At 36.6% G+C, this 23,995-nt stretch overlaps 1 protein-coding gene and 1 long non-coding RNA gene across 2 annotated transcripts in view; both read left to right on the top strand.

Annotated features, from left to right (window-relative positions):
* st8sia2 (ST8 alpha-N-acetyl-neuraminide alpha-2,8-sialyltransferase 2) overlaps nt 1-10,759 on the top strand; it is a 15,904-nt gene extending 5,145 nt beyond the window's left edge. Inside the window, exons 5-6 of the mRNA XM_010774799.1 lie at nt 2,935-3,228; nt 6,077-10,759. Of these exons, the coding sequence (XP_010773101.1) occupies nt 2,935-3,228; nt 6,077-6,419 (637 nt within the window). The 3' untranslated portion in view covers nt 6,420-10,759. The remainder of the gene's footprint in view (nt 1-2,934; nt 3,229-6,076) is intronic.
* Nucleotides 10,760-18,436: 7,677 nt separating this feature from the next.
* Nucleotides 18,437-23,478, top strand: LOC104948595 (uncharacterized). Its single transcript, XR_798711.1, has 5 exons — nt 18,437-18,608; nt 20,009-20,074; nt 20,192-20,260; nt 21,763-21,820; nt 23,200-23,478. It is a non-coding gene; the product is annotated as an uncharacterized lncRNA (long non-coding RNA).
* The last annotated feature ends 517 nt before the right edge of the window (nt 23,479-23,995 follow it).

The following is a 23,995-nucleotide window of genomic DNA, read 5'->3' as shown; positions in this document are numbered from 1 at the left end:
GGGGGGTGCTGGGGGGTGCTAGTGAATTAATTTCAGGAAAAAAAAGTAAAAAGTTGGAAAAACACTGCGCTAGTGGATTGGCAAAGAAAAAAATGTCTATGCAAGCGTTATTATTAATCGTAATGAGAAAAAAAGTTATAGAAACAAATTATCAATTTTTTTTTTTTTTTATTTTTTTTTTTTTTAATCATCTCGCGACCCCCACTTTGGGAACCCCTGCTCTAGAGGAGATCTGCATGGAGGAATGGGCCAAAATACCAGCAACAGTGTATGAAAATCTTGTGAAGACTTACAGAAAACGTTTGACCTCTGTCATTGCCAACAAAGGGGAATTGACAAAGTATTAAGATGAACATTTGTTATTGACCAAATACTTATTTTCCACAATCATTTGCAAATAAAGTCTTTAAAAATCAGACAATGTGATTTTTCTGGATTTTTTTTTTCTCATTTTGTCTGTCATAGTTGAGGTGTACCTAGGATGAAAATTACAGGCCTCTCTCATCTTTCTAAGTGGGAGAACTTGCACAATTGGTGGCTGACTAAATACTTTTTTGCCCCACTGTACATCACACCGACATTTTGAAGAGCATTTTCAACCAGCAGAAAACACATTGTTCACTCTCTGCAGTCACAAAGTGGGTTGTTCATCATTATTAATTTGTCGTTGGAGGTAAATTAATTAGCATGGGGTTATTTTATAATGGAAGATGCAAAAACCAAGTATTCTGGTTGGGTTTCAGATTACAGATAGTAATAATCCAAAAAAGAATTCAGGAGATGTGGAGACTGTGAGTCACTTCCTCTAATAAATCAATGACTTTAATGTTACATAAATGGAGCAGGAAGTATCTATCAGTGGTAGCACCTTGTGGAGCTGATCAATAATTGAATAGGGCTCAAAGTCCTTTTATGCCCCTTTTTTTTATTCTTAAATTGATTCTGTTGCCACAAGATCTTGTCTTCCCTAAGTGCTGCAATGTTATGCTGATTTCTAGAACAGAGCAGCATGACAATAACACTGGGGAATGGCGGTAATGCTTGGCTAAAGGCAGACAACAGGAAATGTGGCATTTTGAGAAGCTGAGGAATTTGCTCTGGCATTCGTGTATCAGATAGGAAGATAAGGCCTCATCTAAATATAGCTCTCTGCCTATGCTGGGTATCCACAAAGTAGGTTGACAGTATTTTGGGTAATATGTTACATTAGTTCAGCGTTTTGATAATGCCATTGAATAATTTTCGACAGAGCTATTTGTCTGCTTGTCAGCTGATGTTTCATACTTGTCATGTTTTCCATTTGCTTGGCATCTTTGAACCAAGTCTGGATATGAGCGGTTATAGCATATTTACAGAAAGCTTTAAAAGCACATCCATGCAATCTTTATTTACTTTAACTAAATAATGTAGTGTTCTCGACTTCTTTTTAAACTAAACAAACTTTTTAAAAAACAACCCGATTATGAGTGTTCTGGAGATGCATTGTTCTCACAAAACAGTTTCCACAAGTGTGTAAATTAAAACATGTTTAGTCATTAAATCAAGTGCTCCTGGTTTGTCTTCCTGCCACACTGCAGATAATAGAAATGCTTCCCAGTGAATATAAGTAATTACCTGCTTTATTTTTCTGTTATTTATTTTGAGGCCAAGGTTAACATCAACAAACAAAGTGCTGTGCTGCTTTTTCTGCCAAACACACTTTTATTTCTGCTATTTTACTCTTAGTAGAAATACATGATGGGCAGCTTGAAGACAAAAACCGATGGCATAAAAAAAAGTGTGTTAGTAAGATGTGAGCTGTTGAAAGATTAAGATTTGTGTATGGATGTCTGAAGTAAATCAACCATTGCAGATTTACAGCTTGAAGTCACTGTAATCAGCTCATGAAATGAATGGCCTATAACAGTATTGGTAGTCCATATCATTCATGTCCTTGCTTTTCTTTTTATTAAGCTCACTTGTCAATCAGGTGACTGTGAAGATCATATACATGTATGATTCTCATCATATGCATATTTATCAAACCATATACATGAATGTTTCTCTACTCTTACATGTCGTGTTTTGGACGTCATATGGTCTTTGTTTACATTAGCAAGCATCGCTAACACTCAGAGCTAACCTGTACTGGAGAGAATACATGTGTAAAAAAAGCAGGAAATAAAAAAAGGAACTCACCTTGTGGTAAACCCGCAAGAGAAAAAGCATTTGAGCTTTTTGAACATCCTTGATGTGGTTTGGAACATGATGGCGTTTAATCACGGAAGAATTTAACTGTATCTGCCGGGTAATTCCGAGTAGGCATTAGCTCCCCCCTCCTCTTTTTTTTTTTTCAAGCTAAGGACCCAAAATCAGCATTTCTCTAACAGGGCTAGAATAGAGGGATATGAGGCACGGCTAGAATGTGTGATCTGTTTGGTATTTTGAGCAAAACACATCATAGACATGTTTTTATATATTTTTATATATCTGAGACCCATAATATATGCCTAAAAATAGCATGATAGGAGACCTTTTAATATGTTGCCCATCTGTACATGTCTTAAATATTTTAAGGTGATACCAGCCATGAGCAAACATCTGTTGAATTCTTTTTTCATTTTATTATTAAATGATTCCACTACACATCACAAGCTGTCTCAGTATGTGTGTTGAAACTAATACAATTTAAAGGTATCATTTTTAGTGTTACCTTTTCAAATAACTTTCTTATATCTTAAAACTTTTAATGAGTAGTAGCAGTATGCTAGTTGAGTGCTGAGTCGGATCCTTATTATAGTCCTATAATTAATTAAGAAACATGGCTTGATGTTTGCAGATGTGTCTGCTAGAAAACTTCAAGAAAAATAAACTAGATCATGGGCAACTAGACGAAGGGAATGTTCTCATTAGCTGACACTGAAACCCAGTGACATGTGTTCTCCTTGTCCTAAGGTGTAACCTGGCTCCAGTGGATGAGTTCTCGCAGGATGTGGGCCGGCGGACTAACCTGGTGACCATGAACCCTTCAGTGGTGCAGCGGGCCTTCCAGGACCTGGTGAGCGAGGAGTGGAGGGACCGCTTCCTTCAGCGTCTCCAGAGCCTCAGCGGCAGTGTGCTGTGGATCCCAGCCTTCATGGCCAAGGGGGGGGAGGAGCGCGTGGAGTGGGCCCTTCGTCTCATCCTGTCTCACACTGTGGACGTGCGCACCGCCTTCCCCTCGCTGCGCCTTCTCCACGCCGTCAGAGGGTAAGAGTGCTGCTTCTTTAAAGAACACCTGTGAGCAGCATAATGATGGGGTGGATGACACTAATCTATAGTCCGGACCGGGCGGCTATACTTAAACGGAGCATTAAGGCAGATCTCAAGGGCAGGATGATACTCAGTCTGTCTTCACTCAGTGTGCACCTGAAGGCGTTCTACATAATCTTGTCTCGTCTTGATCAAGTGTGAAATGTGTCTTAGTGCGTTCTCATTTTTAAAACTAATGACATAGTTAAAGCAGACATGCCAGTCTCTCGTGAAGTTAGGTCTATGTCTCTTTCTAAACTAATAGTTTAACATTTTGGAAAATTCAATTATTTGCTTTCCTATGGAGAGTTCGGTGATGTTACCAAATTGGGAAAATGTTGCCTCTTTTTTTTTGTTATGTCTCTTATATGTGTGTTTCACAATCTTGAAAATCTGAATGTTATCAAGAAAAAATGTTAACCTCATGGTGGACCTAGAGTTAGAGGATCACAAAAGTCGGTAGGGTTCATCATCCGGGAACCATTAATGTCCATAGAAAATGTCCTAACAATTCCTTTAATTACATTTTTTTCGAGATTTTTCAGTGTGTTGACTGACCGACCCACAGACTGACTGATATTCCTTCCCTAGAACAAACACGTTGTGCTTTTTCAAGGGAAATACATGCTTTGACCATTTCTTGTTGATTAACAGCAGGGTGCCGTGACTTCCTGGAGTGCTGTCGTCATGGTGAGGTTACCAGGCAAACAGCCGAGAAGCTAGATAAGACTGCTGAGTGGACCGATAAACTGTTGTTCATCATGGTATCGATTCTCTCATTTAACTCTCAGCAGGAAAGCAAATAAGCACATTTACTGAAATAGAGGCTTTGTTCCCTCAGAGTCTGACCACTGTGCCCTGGTTCATTCTCAGCTTTTATGCAATGATCTTTGATTGATTTGCTGCTAACATTTATGAATCTGCTCTATGAAGAGATCAATTGCCGTAAGCTTAAATGATGTTCAAAATGTTGCTCCAAATCGTGTTTTTTAGATAATGTTGCTGAAAAGCAGAGATAATGAGTAATGCTGTTTAACGGTGATATAACAGACTATTATTTGTGTGGATTTATTTTAGAACTGGATCTTTTTTGGGTAATATTTTTGCATATCTTTTCAGATACAGCCTCTACTGCCTTCAGGCTGTTATAAATTCCCTCTTTGCAATTTTTGATGCTTTTCTGCTTCTCTGTCGTCACAACCACACTCTGTTCGGGAGCTTTGTTAAAAGCCTAACAGCCACTGATGGTCAGTGACCAAATTATGCCATTTTGTATGCTTCAACTAACCCTCAGTAAGGGGTTGAACTGGGACATTATTTGTGTAATTAACAGTCTGTTTAATTAGTGTTTTACAAGAGAAGATGGTTAGCCTGAAAGATTTGTTTGAGATGAAACTGCCTTTTTCCTTTTTAATGGTGGGATCGGATAATTGCTACCCCTCGCCTACCTCCTCTTCTCAGAAACTTTAGTTCTCCACCATGTGCAGTTAAGGACAATAGATCTGTTTGTATTAACTCCACGTAAATGCCACATCAGAGCATTTGACAGATAGTTGGAATGTCTCCTCTGCTTGTTAAAAATCTGATCACATACATGTTGGTTAGACTGTAAACCTGGCCTGTGGAAACGAATGTCTTTAAATAGTGCAACCTCTGAATCTCAACACGACCTTCCACACTAACAGAGTGCACAGCCAGAGGGGGCAGAAAAGCCCTTGAGGCTGGAGCAATGGGCAAGTGACTTGAACAGAAAATGAAGTTGGGGCAAGTGAGAGTCTGACCGCCTCCCCCTGAAGCTGCTCCTGAAGGCAGCATGTGGTAACTCGCTGTCAAAGGAGGTCTAGGTCACATAAAGTAGAATAATGCCACTAGTGTGTGCACTTGGTTTAACATGTTTCAAAACATATCCACCTGAACAAGTAATTACATTTGTTATTTTATTCTAAGAAGTAAAACCACTGCAAATGTGGTTAGTTATATCCCTTTTTTCACAATGTAATTTCCATCATTACAGTAGTTTGTTTTTCTGAACAGTTGTTTTGTTTCCGGTGCAGATGGCTGCACTAGACTCAAGATTTTGAGCTAGGAAATGTGTTTAATTATCCTTTTTAACTGTGGAAAGAAGAATAGGGCTACAATAAATAATTGCTGTTGTCAATCTTCAAAAATGTAAATACTTAAATCCAAACACGTATCTTCAGATTGTTTAATTTTCAACTGCAAAGCACATCACCTCTAAGTGGTATAACATTTTTTTTTAAATGTTTAGATTTCAAAAGCAGGAACCAGAGAATAGGAGTTTTTTTTTTCTTGTGAAATTGCTGAACCAATTAAGTTTCTATAAAAAAATGCCTATGAATTAATCAGCCAACTGTTTCAGCATTTTCTCTAAATAACTTTCTGAAACATAATACTAAATGATGTTAAGGATATTTTTTGCAGTGCAGCAAATACAAGACGGAAAAAAAAGGTTATTTATTGATATCTGTGAGCAGCCAGTCCTTGAAGCTCGGATGTCTACAGCAGAGAAACATATCCGGCGTGCTCTACATTTCTACTTGCCTGACTTCTTAGGATTCAGCTCCACAGTGCATGCTCTGGCATACTGCGTATCTGGATTAATATCAATACCCGGAGCGAGGAGGGTCTGACTGAAGGAGATAAGTGTTGCTTCAGAGTGAATACTGACTTTAGTGTGCTACCTGAAAAAGAAGCTCTGGAGACCTTGGACATATTTTTGCTTTTTGCTTTATTTCTAGGAGTTATCACATGCAGCTAAACGCATACTTTATGTTTCTGTGTACAGGTACTGGCTCACCAACCATGTCCACATCAAGCGTCCGACCACTGGGCTCCTCATGTACACAATGGCCACTCGCTTCTGTGATGAGATCCATCTGTACGGCTTCTGGCCCTTCTCACACGACCCGCAGGGTAAACCGGTGAAATACCACTACTACGATACTCTGAAGTACGAGTATACGTCCAGCTCCAGCCCTCACACCATGCCTCTGGAGTTCAGGACCCTGAGCGCGTTGCACAGACAGGGGGCGCTGCGGCTCCACACTGGAACCTGTGACACCGACAGGAGACCAGAAGGAGCTCCAGAGCAAGGAGCTGACAACACATCTCCATGGAAACCACTTTAAGCAGACTCTGTGAAAAAGTGTTCTTGTTACGGTACTTTTTTGAAACTTGAATTAAGAAATTTTCAGTAATTGGAATTAACTTTTTTCTATCTAAAGAAGTGACTTCTTTTACTGATGTGTTTTACCTCTAATGAGATTTCTATGGCAACCTTTCAAAAATAATGAGTCCCATTTTCTGTAGGTATTTTGCTGTCTTGAAACAACATTTGAAAAGGCCTCCCACGTTTTTACTATTGTGATAAATAGGAATTGAGAACACATTTTAGTTTTTCAAATTTGGTCATGAAAAGCCGTCAGTAAATATATTCCATATTAATAATATTCCCAGTTTATGATATGAAAGGTCCCCATTAAGGGTGTGTAATAATTAACCCAACATGTCAACATAATGAAGAGCTGCTGAATGAATGGCTCTTGTAAGGCACTTTTTGGGCCACAAGATGGAAGCACTTCATAATCAGGGAGAAGGATGACAGAAAAATGTTGGTCAACTGTTCAAACTTTTTTTTTTTTTTATAAATAATCTTGAACTTGTGATAAGACATTTTACTCTGAGGACATTTACGCTTTTGTAGCTTGTAAAATACTGTCAGTGGTGTTCACAGTGAAACAGGTCATTCATAAGCAAACAACTCCAAGAGTCTAGTCAACCAGAACTGCTGTGTGATAGAGTTGGGTTACCTTGAGAGCCGAATGAAGGAGTGAAGCATGAGGAAATGTATTCAGCTTCTGTGAGGATAAAGAGGGAGTGCCAGCTGTTCACACACGATTGTTTACACAGACTCAGCCGGAAGTAAACTCGCTTTGTAAACTCTTCTCAAACAACTTAAACCCTGTTTCTGCACTGGAAATGTTAATAGGTTGTAGCTATGTGTTGGTACTAAGAAGTGCTTAGCTTATTTAATGAATGTATTGGTGATATTCTTACAAATGTTGTTGGAAATAAGCCCTATATTGTGCTTTAAATACATTTCTAGTAACTGTTAGCAGAAGTTCCAGTGCACTGAGAGAAGGAGTTGATAACTTGTATGCCTTCATTATTTTTATAATAATGTATGAATTATACATGTATTGTGTGTTTAGGGCTAGTATCTCAACCATTATAGATTGATACAGATATTTGTGGATTTTAGGATTGCCAGTATTTAGTGCCTATAATCAATTAATTGGATGATTTTAAAATTGAAGAATTAAAATGTTCAGGGTTTATCTAACTTATTTTTGACATGATAAGATAGATGTAAAAAACAAACGTACATTACTTTTAATAGCGTTACTCACCACTGAAACCCAGCTACGATTGACAAAAATAAACAAAGAAAGTTAATTTGATTGTAGACTTGTTCAGTAGTTGTGATCAGGTAAGAAATGCCATTCTTTGTTTATTTTAAGAACAATACCAGACTCATTTGTCAGTCAATAAGTTGAATGCTAGTTAGGGTTATATTTTTGTAATTTAAAGCTCCACCTTTTGTCTTTATACTGGGCTTTTTGCCACACACTTTGGGATTATTTTCTGCAACAAATTGCCTCTTTTAATACAAATTGACAGAAGTATTCAAATGATTCCACAAGCTCTACACAAGCAGCAGGTCATGCGCTGCCAGCCATGTGATCTGTCTGTAATAGTGTTGTTTTGACAGGATTAAAGTTAAACGAGTTGTTTTGACGAGTAAAGTTAAACGAAAGTTGTACTAGCGATGTGAGGCAATGAAATACCTGTTTGTGAAGGCTGGTCTGAGATCAACACAAATAGAAACATTCTGTGACCAACACAATTAGGTTAATTATCCCAGAATCTGGACTTTGCCACAGATAGAAAACGTTCTACTTGAGGGGATTCTTCTTTATAGTTGTATCTTGTAGCTTAACTTTAGTCATGTAGCTTTACCATATATTAGTATTTGTTCAATGTACAAATTCCAGCAACAAAATATTAACTTTTGCATGTTTTGTCTTGATGCATACCACTTGACTATATTTTTAATACTTAAACTATTCAGTATGACTTGAGAAAACTTGAATGATGTTATGACAAAGTGAATGTACTTTTCTGTGTCAGAAAACACACAGAAGATCAGAATGGAAAGAAATAACACTTAAAACGATTTAACACTTCAAAGGAAGCAGTTTTATTTCAGTAGTGTTTCAAAGAAATGGAAACCAAGGATACAGCTGTGGGTACACATAATATCTGTGTCAAAAACCAAACAGGGACTTGAATTCAATAAACTTCCAAAACAGTTTGAACATTTAACTTGTTTTGGTTTAAATGTGGGATTAGAGCAATTAGATACAGTCTTCAGATAACTACCACAGTGACGTTAACTCATTTTACAACAGGAACTGTCTGTAGCAGATAATTCAGTTCTAATAAAAGTACAGAAATAGCATCTTCAGACGAGCAGGGTTTTTCCACAATTACACGCACAACTAAAGATAAAATAATAGAAGGTGACAAGATGGAGGAGGATAACTGTTCAAGGGTGATAGTCCCCTGAGACACACTAATGGATCTGCAGTTTACTCCACATACAATAAAAAAACATACATGAAACAATATCGAAAATAACTGTGGTCATATAATCTGATGGAAACCACCGGAAATAGCCACCATTCTGCTAAAGGACATGATATAAATCACATGATCGAAAGTTTGAATCACTTTCAAAAACCGAATCATACATTCACACACACGCCATATCACTTCTATCCAGTCTTCTGTAAATGTCAACAAGGAAATCAAAATACAAAATACAAAACGTTCTTTCTCCCGGAAAGAAAAATGCAGTACGAGTCGGGCATTGCAGTTTTTTTGTTAACTATGGTTGGAGGTCATTCAGAAGCAGCTGCAGCCGTATTCCATTTTGCACTTTCAAATAACAGTTTGGATTAAAAACAGAAGGTCACCTACAACACCCACACTCACTGCAGAAACCTAATCTAGGTGCACTCTGCTACGTAGTTGCTGTAATTACATTTAGGGCACAAACACAGACCAGTTTGTGAACATGACGGCTATTTATTTTCTGCCCTTTATACGAGATTCTTGGTTGATTATTGTGTATTTGGTATTTGAAATAAAGATATAACAACTTCAATGTTTTCATTTTTTATAGTAATTTAATACTTATCAATCAAATCAATGTTAAAAGGTCAAAAAATGTCCTCAACACTCTTTCTCAAAGCCAGTTGAAGAAACTGTTTCTACCAGAGTCCATTTGGCACAGGGAATGTACTCTTAAGGGGGAAAAGACTGAGTGCTTTTCAGGTTACACATTACAAGAGTCAGTGAGCCATTAATTGCCATTCTTGAGGGAGACTTTCCATTATACTTTACTAGCGCCTCGCCTACTATTTTAAACGGATACCAGATTCTGGGGATACTTTTAAATTGAAATAACATTGTTTTGGTTTAGAAAATAAGACACTGGGTGCATGTAAATACTGTTACTACATCTCTGTGTTGTTTTAAACCTGTTGGGATTGTTCAGTGGTTGCTAAATTGAATTACGTCACGTGACTGAACATACCCAATGACATAACAGATTACTCCATCACATTCATAGCAAATGGATGTTTTCCATTAACACCTTACAAAATACCCTGACTATATTATTTGAGATTTCTTATCAATTTTCAACATCTTAAAATACGCAAAACTTCAGCTAAGATAGCAGCAAAACAGGACAACACATGGTAAAAAAATATACGCTTACTCCATACATAAGGACAGACCGCCGTCCACAGTATATGCACAATTAAGTGGTTAGTAGATAGAAATATATTTGGTATGAAAGTTTAGTTAAAAATATCCATTACAGAATATCAATAGATTCTTCCTAGTGTGCAAATGTTTGAATAAAGTATTCTCTGCACATTATTTGTTGTTAACATTGTATGCATCATCTGATGGTTATAATATGGGAGGATTATATTTTCAAAGCAGACGTTGGGTCCTAAACTCCTCAGACCAATACAATGTAGCTCAAGTGTCAAAATGAAATGACTTTAAAATGTTTTTTCCAGGTAATTTCCACGTTTTTATAAAGACGATTATTAAATGACTGTTGAGAAAAAGTCACAAAATGAAGCACTCTGATCTCTAATATCAAAAAGTATTGTGCAGGTTATTTGTGCCACATGATAGAAGCGTCAGTGAAGCAGCAAACTATGATATCCATGCGGCTCCAGTCCTTTAACACAGATAAAAGCCATGCACCAGCAGCATATGAAGTTGCTGATTTGATAAGACTTGAAAAGCACAAACATACAGAAAATCACTTGAGTTGTTCCAGGCAAAACAGGAGTTATCCAATGTTGATGTCCATGCCGGCATTCACCTGAAAAAAAAAATAACTCTGTTACCTTACATATTTTAATCAGTTTTCAGTACATATGATTACGTGGAAATAATTTAGCCTGCTGTTTCCAGTCTGACTAGGAATTCAGGAATGTCAGGTAAACAGGATGTCACATCTCCCTTTCAGGAAGTGTTTGTGTGTTAAAGAACAATGGAAAGAACGGAAAGGGTGAAACCTTATATCAACATTAGATTAACTAAAACAATAGTTTTTCAAAATAGTGTTTCTTCAAGAGAAGCAAGCAGGAAGTACACATTTAATGCATACTTTTGAGATTCCCATACTATCAGTGTGGTTTTTAATAACAATCCTTTACCTCAAATGTTTGTGAGCATTATAAAAGTCCAAAAAAAGCTGTGAGACACTCCTATATCTGTTTTAGTAGCATATGCTTACTCACTTTGCTAAAAAGGTGGTGCCACCAAGCAGCTTTTATTAATCAAAAGAGATTGGCGGAGAGCTTTACATAGGGAAATCAACTTTAAAACATGTCATGGCTAGAATAGTACAACTGAGATAACAAAAGAGGCATTCAGTAAAACTAAGATGAGCAAAAGCAGGCAATTAAATTGTACAAAAGTACTTTACTGTTCAGTTTTTACACTAATCTTTTAACTTTAATAGGTTTGATATAGTCCAACCCTTACAAAGAAACACTTTGACTTGAGAGACATATTCTGTACAGATACATTTCGGTAGAAATAAAGGGCCAGAGTGTGAATTATGGGCTTAGCATGATATGCCCACACTCTACAGAGGTTAATATCTCCTCTCTATCCACAGGGAACCATACACCTAACTTATCTGATATACCTGTAGATTCAAGATTCAAAAGGTTTAATGTCATATCATACATGCAACTACAGTGTAGTATATAAATATATACAAGACATAACATCAATTATGAAGAATATATAGGACTAGGCCTGCAATGGTCAATCGGGGAGTTTCTTCAAAGGAGTATTTAGAATTGTAAAAGAACAAACCTGTATTTGACATCAAAGAGGGTTGAGTCGTCGTCATCATCATTCTCCTCATTTAGAGGGGCCATCTCCACACGTTCAGCGGGGGTCGTTATAATGTCATATTTTCTTGTTTTTCTGATTCTTCTCCCAGATCTGTTGGGAAGAAAACATTGGCAAACATGAGTCAAGCACAAGTTTTCAAAATGTCCTAATTTAGGCTGACTGACTACACGTCAGCTGTAAAGCAAATTTATAATTTTCCCAAATTGTGACGTTTAAAGTGATAACATGCTTAGTTCTCACAATCATAATAATGTTTGGCTCGGATGGGAAAGTGCTGATACAATTATTCAGTTGACATATATTTCAATCAATTCAATTTATCGCTACCAATATGATAATTGATTAATACATCTAAATGCTGAATATTCTTGATTTACACCTTTTCAGATTTACTGTTTTGTCATGTTTTATATATTTGTAAAGTCATTTCAAGACAACACATTGGGCTCTGGCTTTTTTGTTTTTACTCTCCCCCAATATTCCATAGACTAAAATAACTATTGAGTAATTGATAAAACAATGACCAGATTCATCTAAAAATAATCATTAATTGCAACCCTAGTATGAAATTTGATTAGACAACCTAAACACAAATACACGTGACGAATGTAAAGATGACTGTGATGTTAGAACTAACAATGACATATTCTTCACATAGGTCAAAGATAAATAAGGACAGAAAATATCTTACATAAAGCACACCGGGATGCCTATCTAAGTGGCTCCTCTACACTAGACTGCCTGTAGGAACATTATACATAGGCCCAGACACAACCACATGCTCCTAATCGATTCATTTACAAGGAACAGCACAAAGAGCGACATTTATACCATACATTTCTTTGACTGCATCCCTGTAAGGCTTCTTATTAAAGACCTTATACCGTAAACAGATACAGTTGCATCAGCCTGCTTGCAGCTTACCTGATCACTTTGATGACCAAGCATGTGATGAGAACAGCTGTTAGCACGCAGATGAAAATAACAATGTTTTTCAGAGTGGGAAGATGCGTCATTATAGATGAAATCCGGGATCCCACGGCGGTGTCTGTGACGTTATGTGTCATTTGATGTTCGCTGATGGTGGAAGATGATGTTGAGTTGAACAGCGTCGCCGGTGAATAAGGATTTAGTGGTACGCCACTGACCCGCCAAATAGCCGCGATAATTAAAGACAAACCGAGATTGTAATTCACCATTGTGTTGAGATAAAAATAAAATGTAAGAAGGAATTTATTTTTGTAGTTTCTCCCAACTAGATGAAATGCGACAGCAGCTGTCACATTATAGGAGGATTGGCTTATCTCTGTCAGATGTGGCTATTTACACAATAATGCGTAACGCAAATATCCATCTCCTTCCTCGTCCAAGCTTTTCCTAATGCTGGAAATGTAGGTCTTAACCCGTATTAACTTCCAAAACCGTGTTTCCTTTGAGGTGAGTTATAGTTATTCCTTCCTGATTGCATTAGAAGTGTAGAGATGGGGATTATCCGCCTCCGGAAGAGCTCTGCAGGCTGGCCCTCTGCTCCCGGTGCTGAAGGTGCTGAAGAGGAACTATTTTGTGGATTCGTGATGCATTCAGGGCAGCCTCGGACTTCCTAACACTCACAGATCTGCTGTCAACAAGACTTAGTTTGGCAGCTGCAGTCGACAAGTTGTTTAGGTGGCTTATGTTTGATTACTCATTTAAATACATCTACCATCAAATTAACAAGACATATATCTAGTAGTAATCAAATATTTTACATAAATCCAAAATAAGCCTAGAAGAAGCAATACCGCATTACTGAAATACTAAATTACAAGTAAAAGTCCTTAATGTAATGCAAAATCTTGTGTTCGGGTGTCTCCCGTGACCTGTTTCAAGTAAAAAATATATAATAACTACGCTCTAGTTTTTTTTATCGGAACAAGGCTTCATGATATCCTCCATAAACAGCGTCAGCTATATAAACACTACAAAACTGATTTTGACCATTTTAGCCAAGTCTAAAAGTGTATAATTTGGTGTTCGGGTCTGGGTAGACCCGGCAGAATTGTTGTGGGTGACTCGGGGTCAAATTTGGCCCAATCAAGATTCATCTTTGACTTTAGATATTGCTTGAATATAATTGTTGATAAATGTATGTTTAAATATCATTGATGGTGCAGATGGTAAAGCTAGGGCTAATGGTTTTTTTTCATGTTTTAATGGAAATTAATCCAGCATATCACAAATAATGCGTTGATTTATATTTTGTTATAATACGTAGAATCTGCAAAGTAACGACTTTTGTCATATAAATAATGAGTGAAAAGTACAATATGCCAGCCCAAATGTGATGGAGAAAAAACTGCATAAAATTGAAATGCTGAAGTTAAGTTCAAGTACCTCAAAATTGGACATAGGTGCAATACTGAATTGAATTGCTTTGAACACCAGGAAAAGCGCTTTATAAATAACATGTATTATTATTAATACTTGAGTATAGGTACTTTCACCACTGCACCTATCGAAACAGAAAAAAACACTAAACGTTTATGTTAGCCCTATATCTCATATATTTTTGATATATGGACAGGTTGGGAAACAGTGGGCTAACTTTTAGACATTCCCCACTATTGAATGTTAGGTTTGGTGCATGTAGTTGAGAAGGTCGTTTATTATACTTTTATACAGGAAGGCCTTGTGTTTAATATTATAGTATGATGGCCTGTAAACAGGATTTCAAATAAAACTGAGGTCACTCCCAAAGCATATATTTATTTCCTTCATGTTCAGCCTACATATTTTTTGTTAAGTACCAGTACATATTTTGAAAGAGCAACATCAACCTATATAGTTATCTGAATGCAAATGTAACTGGAAGACAATGCAACACAATGAATTTGAATATCAATGATCAACAGTACAAACGTATCCCGTAAGCTTTTAAAAACGCATCATGTATAGCGCGTGTGTGTGTGTGTGTGTGTGTGTGTGTGTGTGTGTGTGTGTGTGTGTGTGTGTGTGTGTGTGTGTACAATTGTGCACATTACTTAGTCTAGATTTACATTAATTTTTAGACACAGTGAGCCCCAGCACATTCCATTTTCTAGACTTCTGTGTCAGATCATCTCTTACCTCTTCACTGCTCACTTTTCCAACAGCATTTGAAGGCAGCATTTCTCTGTTTACCTTTTTTCTTCTTTTTTTAATGATCCATGGGTGGGCCTTGGAAAACACGTATTTCCAAGGGCAGCAGCCTCCAGGGTCACGACCGCACATTCCAGGGTAAATCTTGACCAGACAAGACAGAGTGATAAACTGTCAATTGATCATTGACAACTGTAATCCCTCACCAAATCTAGAAGCATGACACTAATACTAAATCAATCTTTGTCAGACTTAATCAGACACAGAGACACAACCTATAATTTAACGTAATTAAAATGTTCATGCATTTGGGTTTTAATTTGCATATTCCTAATGGATAATTAGACCAACACTTAGATTTAATAATCCCTTTGATGGCTAGTTGGTAGGGGACTTGCAGTTTACAGTATATAACTTCAGAAACACATCATACAGCATTTCTTCCTGTGTGCAAATCAGTTGGGGCTCCTTTTATCTGAAGACAAAATACAGCTTGTTTGGTTTTGTTGGCTTTAATTGATGCCTGGTCCTATTTATGTACACCTGAGTACTGGCCTTCTACTGGGCTCCTGCATGTGAGCTTTTTAATTTGACCAAAGCCCACCAGATGGCAGCACAAAGTAACAATCTGAGCCAGCATTTTCCTTCAATGCACAGGTCTCAACTCAGTGCTGATTGGTTAGAGCAGTAGGCCTTAGGATCTGAAGCCAGAAAATAAGTCAGGAACATACTGTACACAAACATGTACACACAACTATATTGTGTGTGTGCATGGCTATATGTTGATTTTGCATGGAGAGGTATTGCTTATGTGTCCTAAGAAGATACAAATCTTAAGCTAAAGGGGGGTTGTTGTTCTCCCATCTGAGAGGACAGGCTGAACTTTGCACAGAGAAACAGGGGATCAGGTTACATTGCTTGCAGAGGATTACAACACAATTTGCATTTTCACCTTTCAGTTCAAACAATATTTAACCCATTTAGAAAAAGAATTGTAAAATACAGTTGTGAACTTTGATTTTAAAACGTGTTACTCTTGTCTCTCCAAACTCTATTGACATGCTTTACCTTCCATCTCTATTGTTTGTTAAAGGACATGACCACACCAGTATTATTTGTCTTGCTAATTAAAAAGCAAACATAAGAACATAGCCTCCCTGATCCTGCAGCTAGTGTAAGAGGTTATTTGCAATGTCACATTGTAACATCATTTATAAGTTGGGTGTAGCCTATATTTTTTTACCCCGTAATATACACCTTTGAATGCAACGCTGCCTGTTTTCGTGCTAAGGCACATCCCTCTGCAACAGTGTTGTATACTTTTTACAACACAAATGGTGTCATTACCACATCAAAATCTGACAAAGAAATGTCCAAAGTGTATGTGTCAAAGTAATTGGTATCATTGATTATAAAAGTGTAGCCTATATAAATGTTACTTTTGCTGACTACTAGTTACAGCCTGTACTATTATATAAAATGGCAACCTGTATGTTACATCAATTTGTTTAGAGCGACTAGTAAAGTACTTATATCGTATTGAACACAGCAGATCTCAACTATCCAGTTCAGTTGAAAATGAGTTTATCTACCTTTCTTCTCTTCTTTCATGCAACATTTACAAAACTCAAGACAGATGCACTTTACTTGTGTATTTCAGTTTTATGCCACTTTATAATTCTTCTGTGCTCATTTTGGAAGCAAATATTATGTTCTTTTTACTTGTCTACACTTTACTTGACAGTTTTGGTTACAAGTAACTTTAATAATGAATATTTTTGCATAAAATAAAAAATTAAGATTTAATAAATCAGATTTGTATTTATTGATTAAATTGACCAACGTCTTAATCTAAGTAAACTGTTTTTGTTTTTAAACCTTACTGGATCAGATCAGCCAGTCAAGAAACCGTCACGATAATAATTACAACTTTAAACATACAGCACTAAAATGCAACATACACATTAATACAGCAAATTACATGAACACTTCTTACAACTCTGACCACTAATAGTAACAACCTGCCTTAACAAAACCCACATTGGTGCTTGCAAGAGGGGGATATCCAATATTTCTGTTGCAACGATAGTGCCAAGAGACAGCATGTCAAATAATCTATGCAAAGTCTTAAATTGCAAAATTCCAGGTGACTTGCAAATATGAAGACACTTCTTAGACTATTTTGGGATCCCAACACATATGGTTGGTAAGCACATCCCTATTCAAACCAGTCTAACCAGTCAGTCAAATAAGGTTGTGTCCACTTCACTTGAAACGTCTGGATTTCTATTGCACTTGCAGGGCACTCCTGTTGCTAGGCTGAGGATCTTTTTAAAGAAATCTTCCACTGAACAGAGCATGCGCTGTGGTGTCATACATCTCATTGGTCGGTGATGGGGGTGGAGTGTTGCATACCACAGGCCTCATAGACTTTCCAAGAAAGCACTGCACTGACTGCACAGCCTAAGTTTGCTAAATGTGGCGTCCCCATTAGACTTGGTTCAAACTTTTTCAGTAAAAATAAACATGTTCAAACTCTTTGATTTTATCACAGGCATGGCAGGCAGAAAAAGTGTTTGTAGAGTTAGGACCATGTATATCCAAGCCTTAAAAACAAAGAATACACAATAAATATACATACCTTATCCAAAATAGTTTAGTTTATGGCCTCAATCACTTGTTCTTTACTGGAAAGGTGGCTATTAGTTAGCCTATCACTATCCATAACATTCACCTGTTTGCAACTTACAAATTATGTATCACTTGTATAGACTCTTATGGCACTACACTGTAGCTATGCACGAATGACAATAAAACTATGAATCTTGAATATCAATGAACAACAAACCAGGGAATCAACATAACCTACTTTGTTTATCACAGCTCTACACATAGCCTACATCAGTTTTTCGTTACAATAATGTCATATAATGCTATAGATGTATACAATACAGCAATACACAGAGTTTACTACAACACAGCAAATATACTTAGCCCTGTTTCTATCTGTGTTTTAAGGAAAACGTTTAGGCCCACTATATGGATGATGAGAGGGAAGTCTGAAAGAAGGCACACTGGACCAGTGCCAAGAGAAAATGTGTTTTACCAATGCCCTTAACAAACACGTAGCCTATATTCATATTTTCAGTAGGGTCCAATATGTACCAGGTTAGTTACTATGACACAAAAGTGTCAGTGTAGGCCTATCTAAAAATAGAGGTTTAAAATTGGTTAATTTCATATCAGGTTAGCTGTTTACTAACGTCACATTTAGCTTGATTTGATTGGCTGCGTACATTGCAATGAGAAAACAACAACAACGTGTAATAGTTTTGTAAAGACAACTTGCTTTGTTCCGACTAAAACCTTTAAAATGTATTGCAGTTGTTTTGTGCTCATCCAAGAAGAGTTTGGGCGGATTTTAGGCTCAGTAGGCTGCTAATGTAGAGCTAGCTGGGGCTGGAGAGGAAGTGGAGTTTGGCTTACGTTGAGAGCAAAGTGGGCTGAGCCGCTGAAGAATATCAGGCAGAGGCGGAGAGGAGGACACACATCAGAGCAGAGAGGCGTCGAGATCGGACAGGACGATGCGGCCGAAACACCCACCAAAACCGCGAAAATCGCCCCAAAATGTGCCACCGGCCGGGGTAGATGACGACGGCTACACCCGGACTTGGAAATGGGTAAGAACTTACGAGTAATCAGACATTTTATAGCTGTAAAGTACGAATCTGGTGTCAGGCAATATGGTGGACAGAACGACAGTTAGGCGCAGTCTTGTAAAAATGGCCATGGTGTGTCAGCTAAGAACACTGAAAACGCTGTAAAGGCTCTAAACTGCATGCAATTGTATTTTAGTTGATGGATTTTGCACGTTTGCTAGCTTTGTTTCGAGTAAACTTAGTTCATATTTCGATAAGAACATTTGTCCTCGACTTATTAGCAGTTATTTCAACCTACGCATTTAAAATGGCTTTGTCCTTGAAGGGGCAAATGCCCTTGTCTCAATTTACTCGACAAAAACATGAAATATAAGCAAATGTTTCGTCTTTTGAATGTTGTATTGCGAACGATGGACATCAACACAACAAGCTGAAGATTCTTTTTGTTTATTTTCAGTTTACTAGCTTTTTGAAGTTTTTCACTGAATTGTAATGATACAAATGTTAAAAAAATGGATAGTTTTAAACATTTTCTCATTACAGTGCAAACATGTATTGTTTGACTAAGTTAAACTTAATCATAGATGCTTGATACTTAATAATTCATAATAGTTCAAATAAATTGTAACAAGTTGTCTAAATACTGTAAATATGACAAATGCTAAGAATTATTCCATTGTAGACACTATACATCAACGATATTAGATGTGTTTGCCAAATAAAGGTTCTGTATTTGATAAAAGCATAGATGTACTTCGTAATACAAAATAGGGTGTTGGCTTTTAACCCTTTCAGGCACTGGAAGGAGAAGTCATTTAAATATGTACATTCATTTAGTTTGCCACTCACTTTACACCTGCAAGCCATGTAAATACAGACTATACTTTTAGAAAACCTCTCAACAATAAGTATTTGAATTGGAGGGATATCAAAATACTGCATTAAGATTAAATAAATAAATACATGAATCTCAATATCACGGTCTCAAGGACAAGGTTGTGGATTTATCCACACATGAAGGCCACATCTACACATAATACAATTATACGTACACTCTTTTACGATAAATATTTGCGTCTGAAACTCTATTGTTAAATCCAAGGGATTAGTACCGCCATGCACATAATAAAATGTATTTTCAAAGATATTCTCAATAGGATGGCACTGTAGAAGACTCATTTACTTCCATTTTGAGCCACCAAGACAAAGAGATGTAAAAAATATTTGGACTAAGTATGCTACTGGTTATTTATGATTTCTTAATATGTTAATGAGCACTGAAACCTGCTCAGAAAATGTACTTAAAAATATTTTAACACCGATAGCCTATTATCTTCCAATGTTCTATGCCAATGTTAGTTGCTATTTTGTTAATTGTGATTACAAAAATGATCATAACTATGTTTTTTTTGTTGTTGCAGGAATTCTCTTGAGGTTTCACAAATTGCGTCAACGAAGAAAATAAATCATCTGACCCAAGCTAAATGGTATGTTTTTTGAATTGTTTTCAGGCTAGCTACGTTGTTTTTACTGCTACATACATGTAGCCAGTAGGGTGTGCTGTTGTCACATTTCCTCTAAGCATTTATTTTTCTATTTCAAAGGGTTGACATTTAGACACCATGGAGTCGAGAATTGAAGCATTCCGGCGATTTGAACTGCAAGAAGTTTTTGTAAGTATAATTTTTAAGGAACAATAAATTATGTGCATGTTATCTGTGCATTGAACTAGTGTCAAGTCAAGTAGAAATCTGTTTTACTGATCACTGAAACATAACCAGATAAACATAGGTGTGATCAATGTCTTTGTGTGTGCAAGTCATTATTTGGAAATACAATTTTATGCTCTTTCTTTTATGTTCTGTGCATTATAGCGATTCATTTGACTGAATACAATGCATAGGACAGGTTCTGCCACCTAGTGTATAATGCGGTGAAGACATGCCAACAAAAAAATATGCTTAAGTTATAAAAAGGCCAATTCATACTTTCTGCGTCGGTTATGGTCCCTGCGATGCTAATTACGTAATTCACCATGTCCGCGAGGACTAAAATAATGGAGCCCAAAATGTGCGATCCTCATTTGTAGTTCCAATGAACAGTGTGAAAATCGACACGAGCGCAGTAGACCACGCATACGATAACAACTTGTTCTGGGATACATTTTCAGTTACCTGAAATTAACATTCGGATTCGTTATATATTCACCATGTTCCTTAAACGAGCTAGCATCCGTGAGGCACTTACTATCTTTTTTTTTTCATATGTCCAATATCATAAAAATTGATGATCATCACACATTAATATCACTCATTTAGAAAACACTGCCATTTTATGGCACTAACTGTGGGTCCCAGACAAGAATGTATTTCATGGGTTTGCCATTCTAAAATACTCTTCGAATCGCGCTTTAATTTCTGTGGTGTGAAAGAGACTGGCCATGCACACTTTTGGTACAGCATCATTCATTGGTGCGTCATTTGCTTCATGTGTTCCACATTTTGTTTGAGTTTGGAAGATGTTCTTCCAACTCTGGTTTGTTTATGCTCTTGATAATGTTGAAACAACATGGATGCTCAAAATCAGATGTGTTCTATTTTATTGCTCAAAGCAACACGTTTTCTGTCTCATGAAATTATGCAATTGAACTGAAAAAAGAAAGAAAAACCAAGGAAAAATCGAACGACATCAGTGGAGCTATCAAAATTAATAGCATTGTGTCGGGCGTCCTTACAACAAAAAGTTCAAGGCAGGAAATTCCACTAAAATAATGTTAACACAAAATAAATGTTCCTTGTAGAACATAAGCGCACCGCACAAGAACTGTCAACCCCCAGAGGGAAGTATGGTTGTTGACGTCTGCATATGCATTAGTTATACATGTTGAGGGCTGTACTGATCTTGTCCTGCAGCAATTGCTTTTTTTGTTGTATAAAAATAACCATACAAATCAGTCTGATTTGACGAAATTCTTTTAAAGACTTAAGGATAAGCTATAATTAGTACTGTAGACACAAAAAAATGTTGTCAATGAAAAATCAATCTTAGCTTAATTTTGTATTATTGGTCGTATTCCACTAATGAACAGTTAGTTACATACTCTTTTTACTAAATCTGTATGAATGTGATTTATGTTGACGTAGGTATAATTCATTGTTTTTTACCTTTTCCACAGCGGAAGAATGAGATGGGCGTGAAGATTTTCAAATTATGATGAAAAAGAAGACGGCTCGGTAAGTTTGCTAAGTAGACATGAGTATATTTACCCACATGCTGAATGATCCCTTAAATGCAATGATTAGAACATTTTTACTTTATAGGGATTACTGTATGCTGTATTACCTATATCTTATTTGGATATGTTGAGGATAGCCACTCACATTTCAAGCAGAAGTTACGTATGGCTACTAAAAGACCTAGATGTTGGCAAGTATAGTTAAAAAAAAACTAAGGGTGATTTTTTCCAAACTTACTTAATGGTAATACAGCTGTAACAAGTGGTCATGGGGCAACTTTTGATGACACAAGCTCTTTTTTTAATGTCGCTTTTATGTGGACATTTGCTCTGTTTACTGTTGTTTGTACCTCAAAGCCAAATTTCGCCCAAGAGTTTCTATATGATCCATCTTTGCTAAAATCTCTGATGGTTATTTGGCCTTAAAAGGTAAAAAAAATACATGATGGCCAATACCATGTGACAACTATGTTTTACTGCCTTTTTTATCAAATTAAATATATATTAATATTGAATGAAGGGTTGCTTTAATAGGTTTTGGATGCTACTATTGTGTCCAACTGTTGCTTGATAATGTGTTTGCTTTGATTAATTAGGTAAACATTCTGTGAATTCAGGAAATAGATCTCACTTTGCATACAGCATTGTTTACTCACACGCCATTGTTTTCTTGTTTTGATCGCAGTCTGTTTGATCATCAGTGTCGCTTTAACACATTTTGTGAATTTGGCTAGCTCTTGACACATAATTTCTCTTGTGGCCAGTTGATGAATTTATTTGCAAATTGTCGTTGCATTAACTTAACTTGGACTTCATTTAACTTGGAATATACCAAACAATATATCAATTTGCAGCCTAACAACTATTTGAAAGATCTTACATTATTGATATAGCAGGCTGCATGTCTCAGCGTATCATTTTGTTCTTAGAAACCCTATGTACGAAATAATGCCAAAATGTTTATTTATTACATTATTATTATGTATTTATTTTTTAATTAAAAAAACTTGCGTTTTATTGGAATTGAATGCATCAACACTTGATCCAAAATTGAAAAATGATAACCTTGGATTACAAATGCATCCAAATGTTTAGTTAATGTTGCTTTCGGTATGACTTTTGATCGCAATTTAGATTACCTTTTTTGATATACTGTGTACACAGAGTAATACTTCAGCATAATACGTTCACTCGTGCAATGCTAGCTAACGCAACTAAAGCTAGCTAATGCAACTAAAGCTAGCCATGTATTTTATTAAACTAGCCTACTTTAGTGTAGCCTAGCATGAATTCTCTGGACTGCTGGACAGTGAACATAACTCATTTCAGTTGCACTGTGGGCTTACAATTTTTCCTTCTTTTTTTTATCCTATCAAGACGCCATTCAACTGGATAGTGGTGAAGTGGAGACAGCGTTGTTTGACGCGAAGATGGCAAACTGGTTTGACAGTTAGCCACATTTTGCCAAGATGAAGCCTTTTTGACTGGGATTTTTCGATTGGATATTTTTTATTTTTTATGACAACATGGACACTGGAAGACGTGCTGGCTGTATAGCGGACTTAAATAATTACATTGTTGTTTTGGGGAAAATAGCCTTTGTACATTTGTTTTTCAAATGTTGTTTTGAAATAAAGTTTATGTCCTCGTAATTTTCCTGGCTTTGTTTCATTAGCTTAGTAACCGGAAAGTTACAAACTAATTTGGCGTTACATTTTTATAACGTCGAATTACATTAGCTCGGCTGTTGGTTCTAATATTTACAAGTAATCTGTACAACAAAAACACTTGGTTAGCACTGACTTTGTGCCACTGCTCAGCACGTTTGCTAACTTTTAAGTTAGCATACACGCTCACGGTTAAACTTCGTACTAGGTTGATGAATCTACTTTATTTTTCAGGTGTTATTCTACAAACAAATCATCACTTGGTTTGTTAGTGAAAGTGGTAGAAAATTAAGCCAGCCCCACTGTATAATCTTAACTCAATTAAAACAATCGAAGAATACATACTTTTTGTAAGGTACAATGCAACTAAAAAAGGTTTTGGTCTGAGTAGAAATGGTTTCCAAAGGCATTCTAAAATGGCTTCTGGTTGTTCTTCTTCCTGTCTGTGCAGGAAGTGATGCAATTGGTGCAACAATAATTATATACTTTTTAAAGCCTCTTAGTAT

This window comes from Notothenia coriiceps, unplaced genomic scaffold (assembly GCF_000735185.1).
Source record: "Notothenia coriiceps isolate Sejong01 unplaced genomic scaffold, NC01 NC01_scaffold00014641, whole genome shotgun sequence".
In the NCBI taxonomy this organism is placed as follows: Eukaryota; Metazoa; Chordata; class Actinopteri; order Perciformes; family Nototheniidae; genus Notothenia; species Notothenia coriiceps.
The sequence above is the reverse complement of the archived record's forward strand: the minus strand, read 5'-3'. Positions and strand labels throughout refer to the sequence as shown.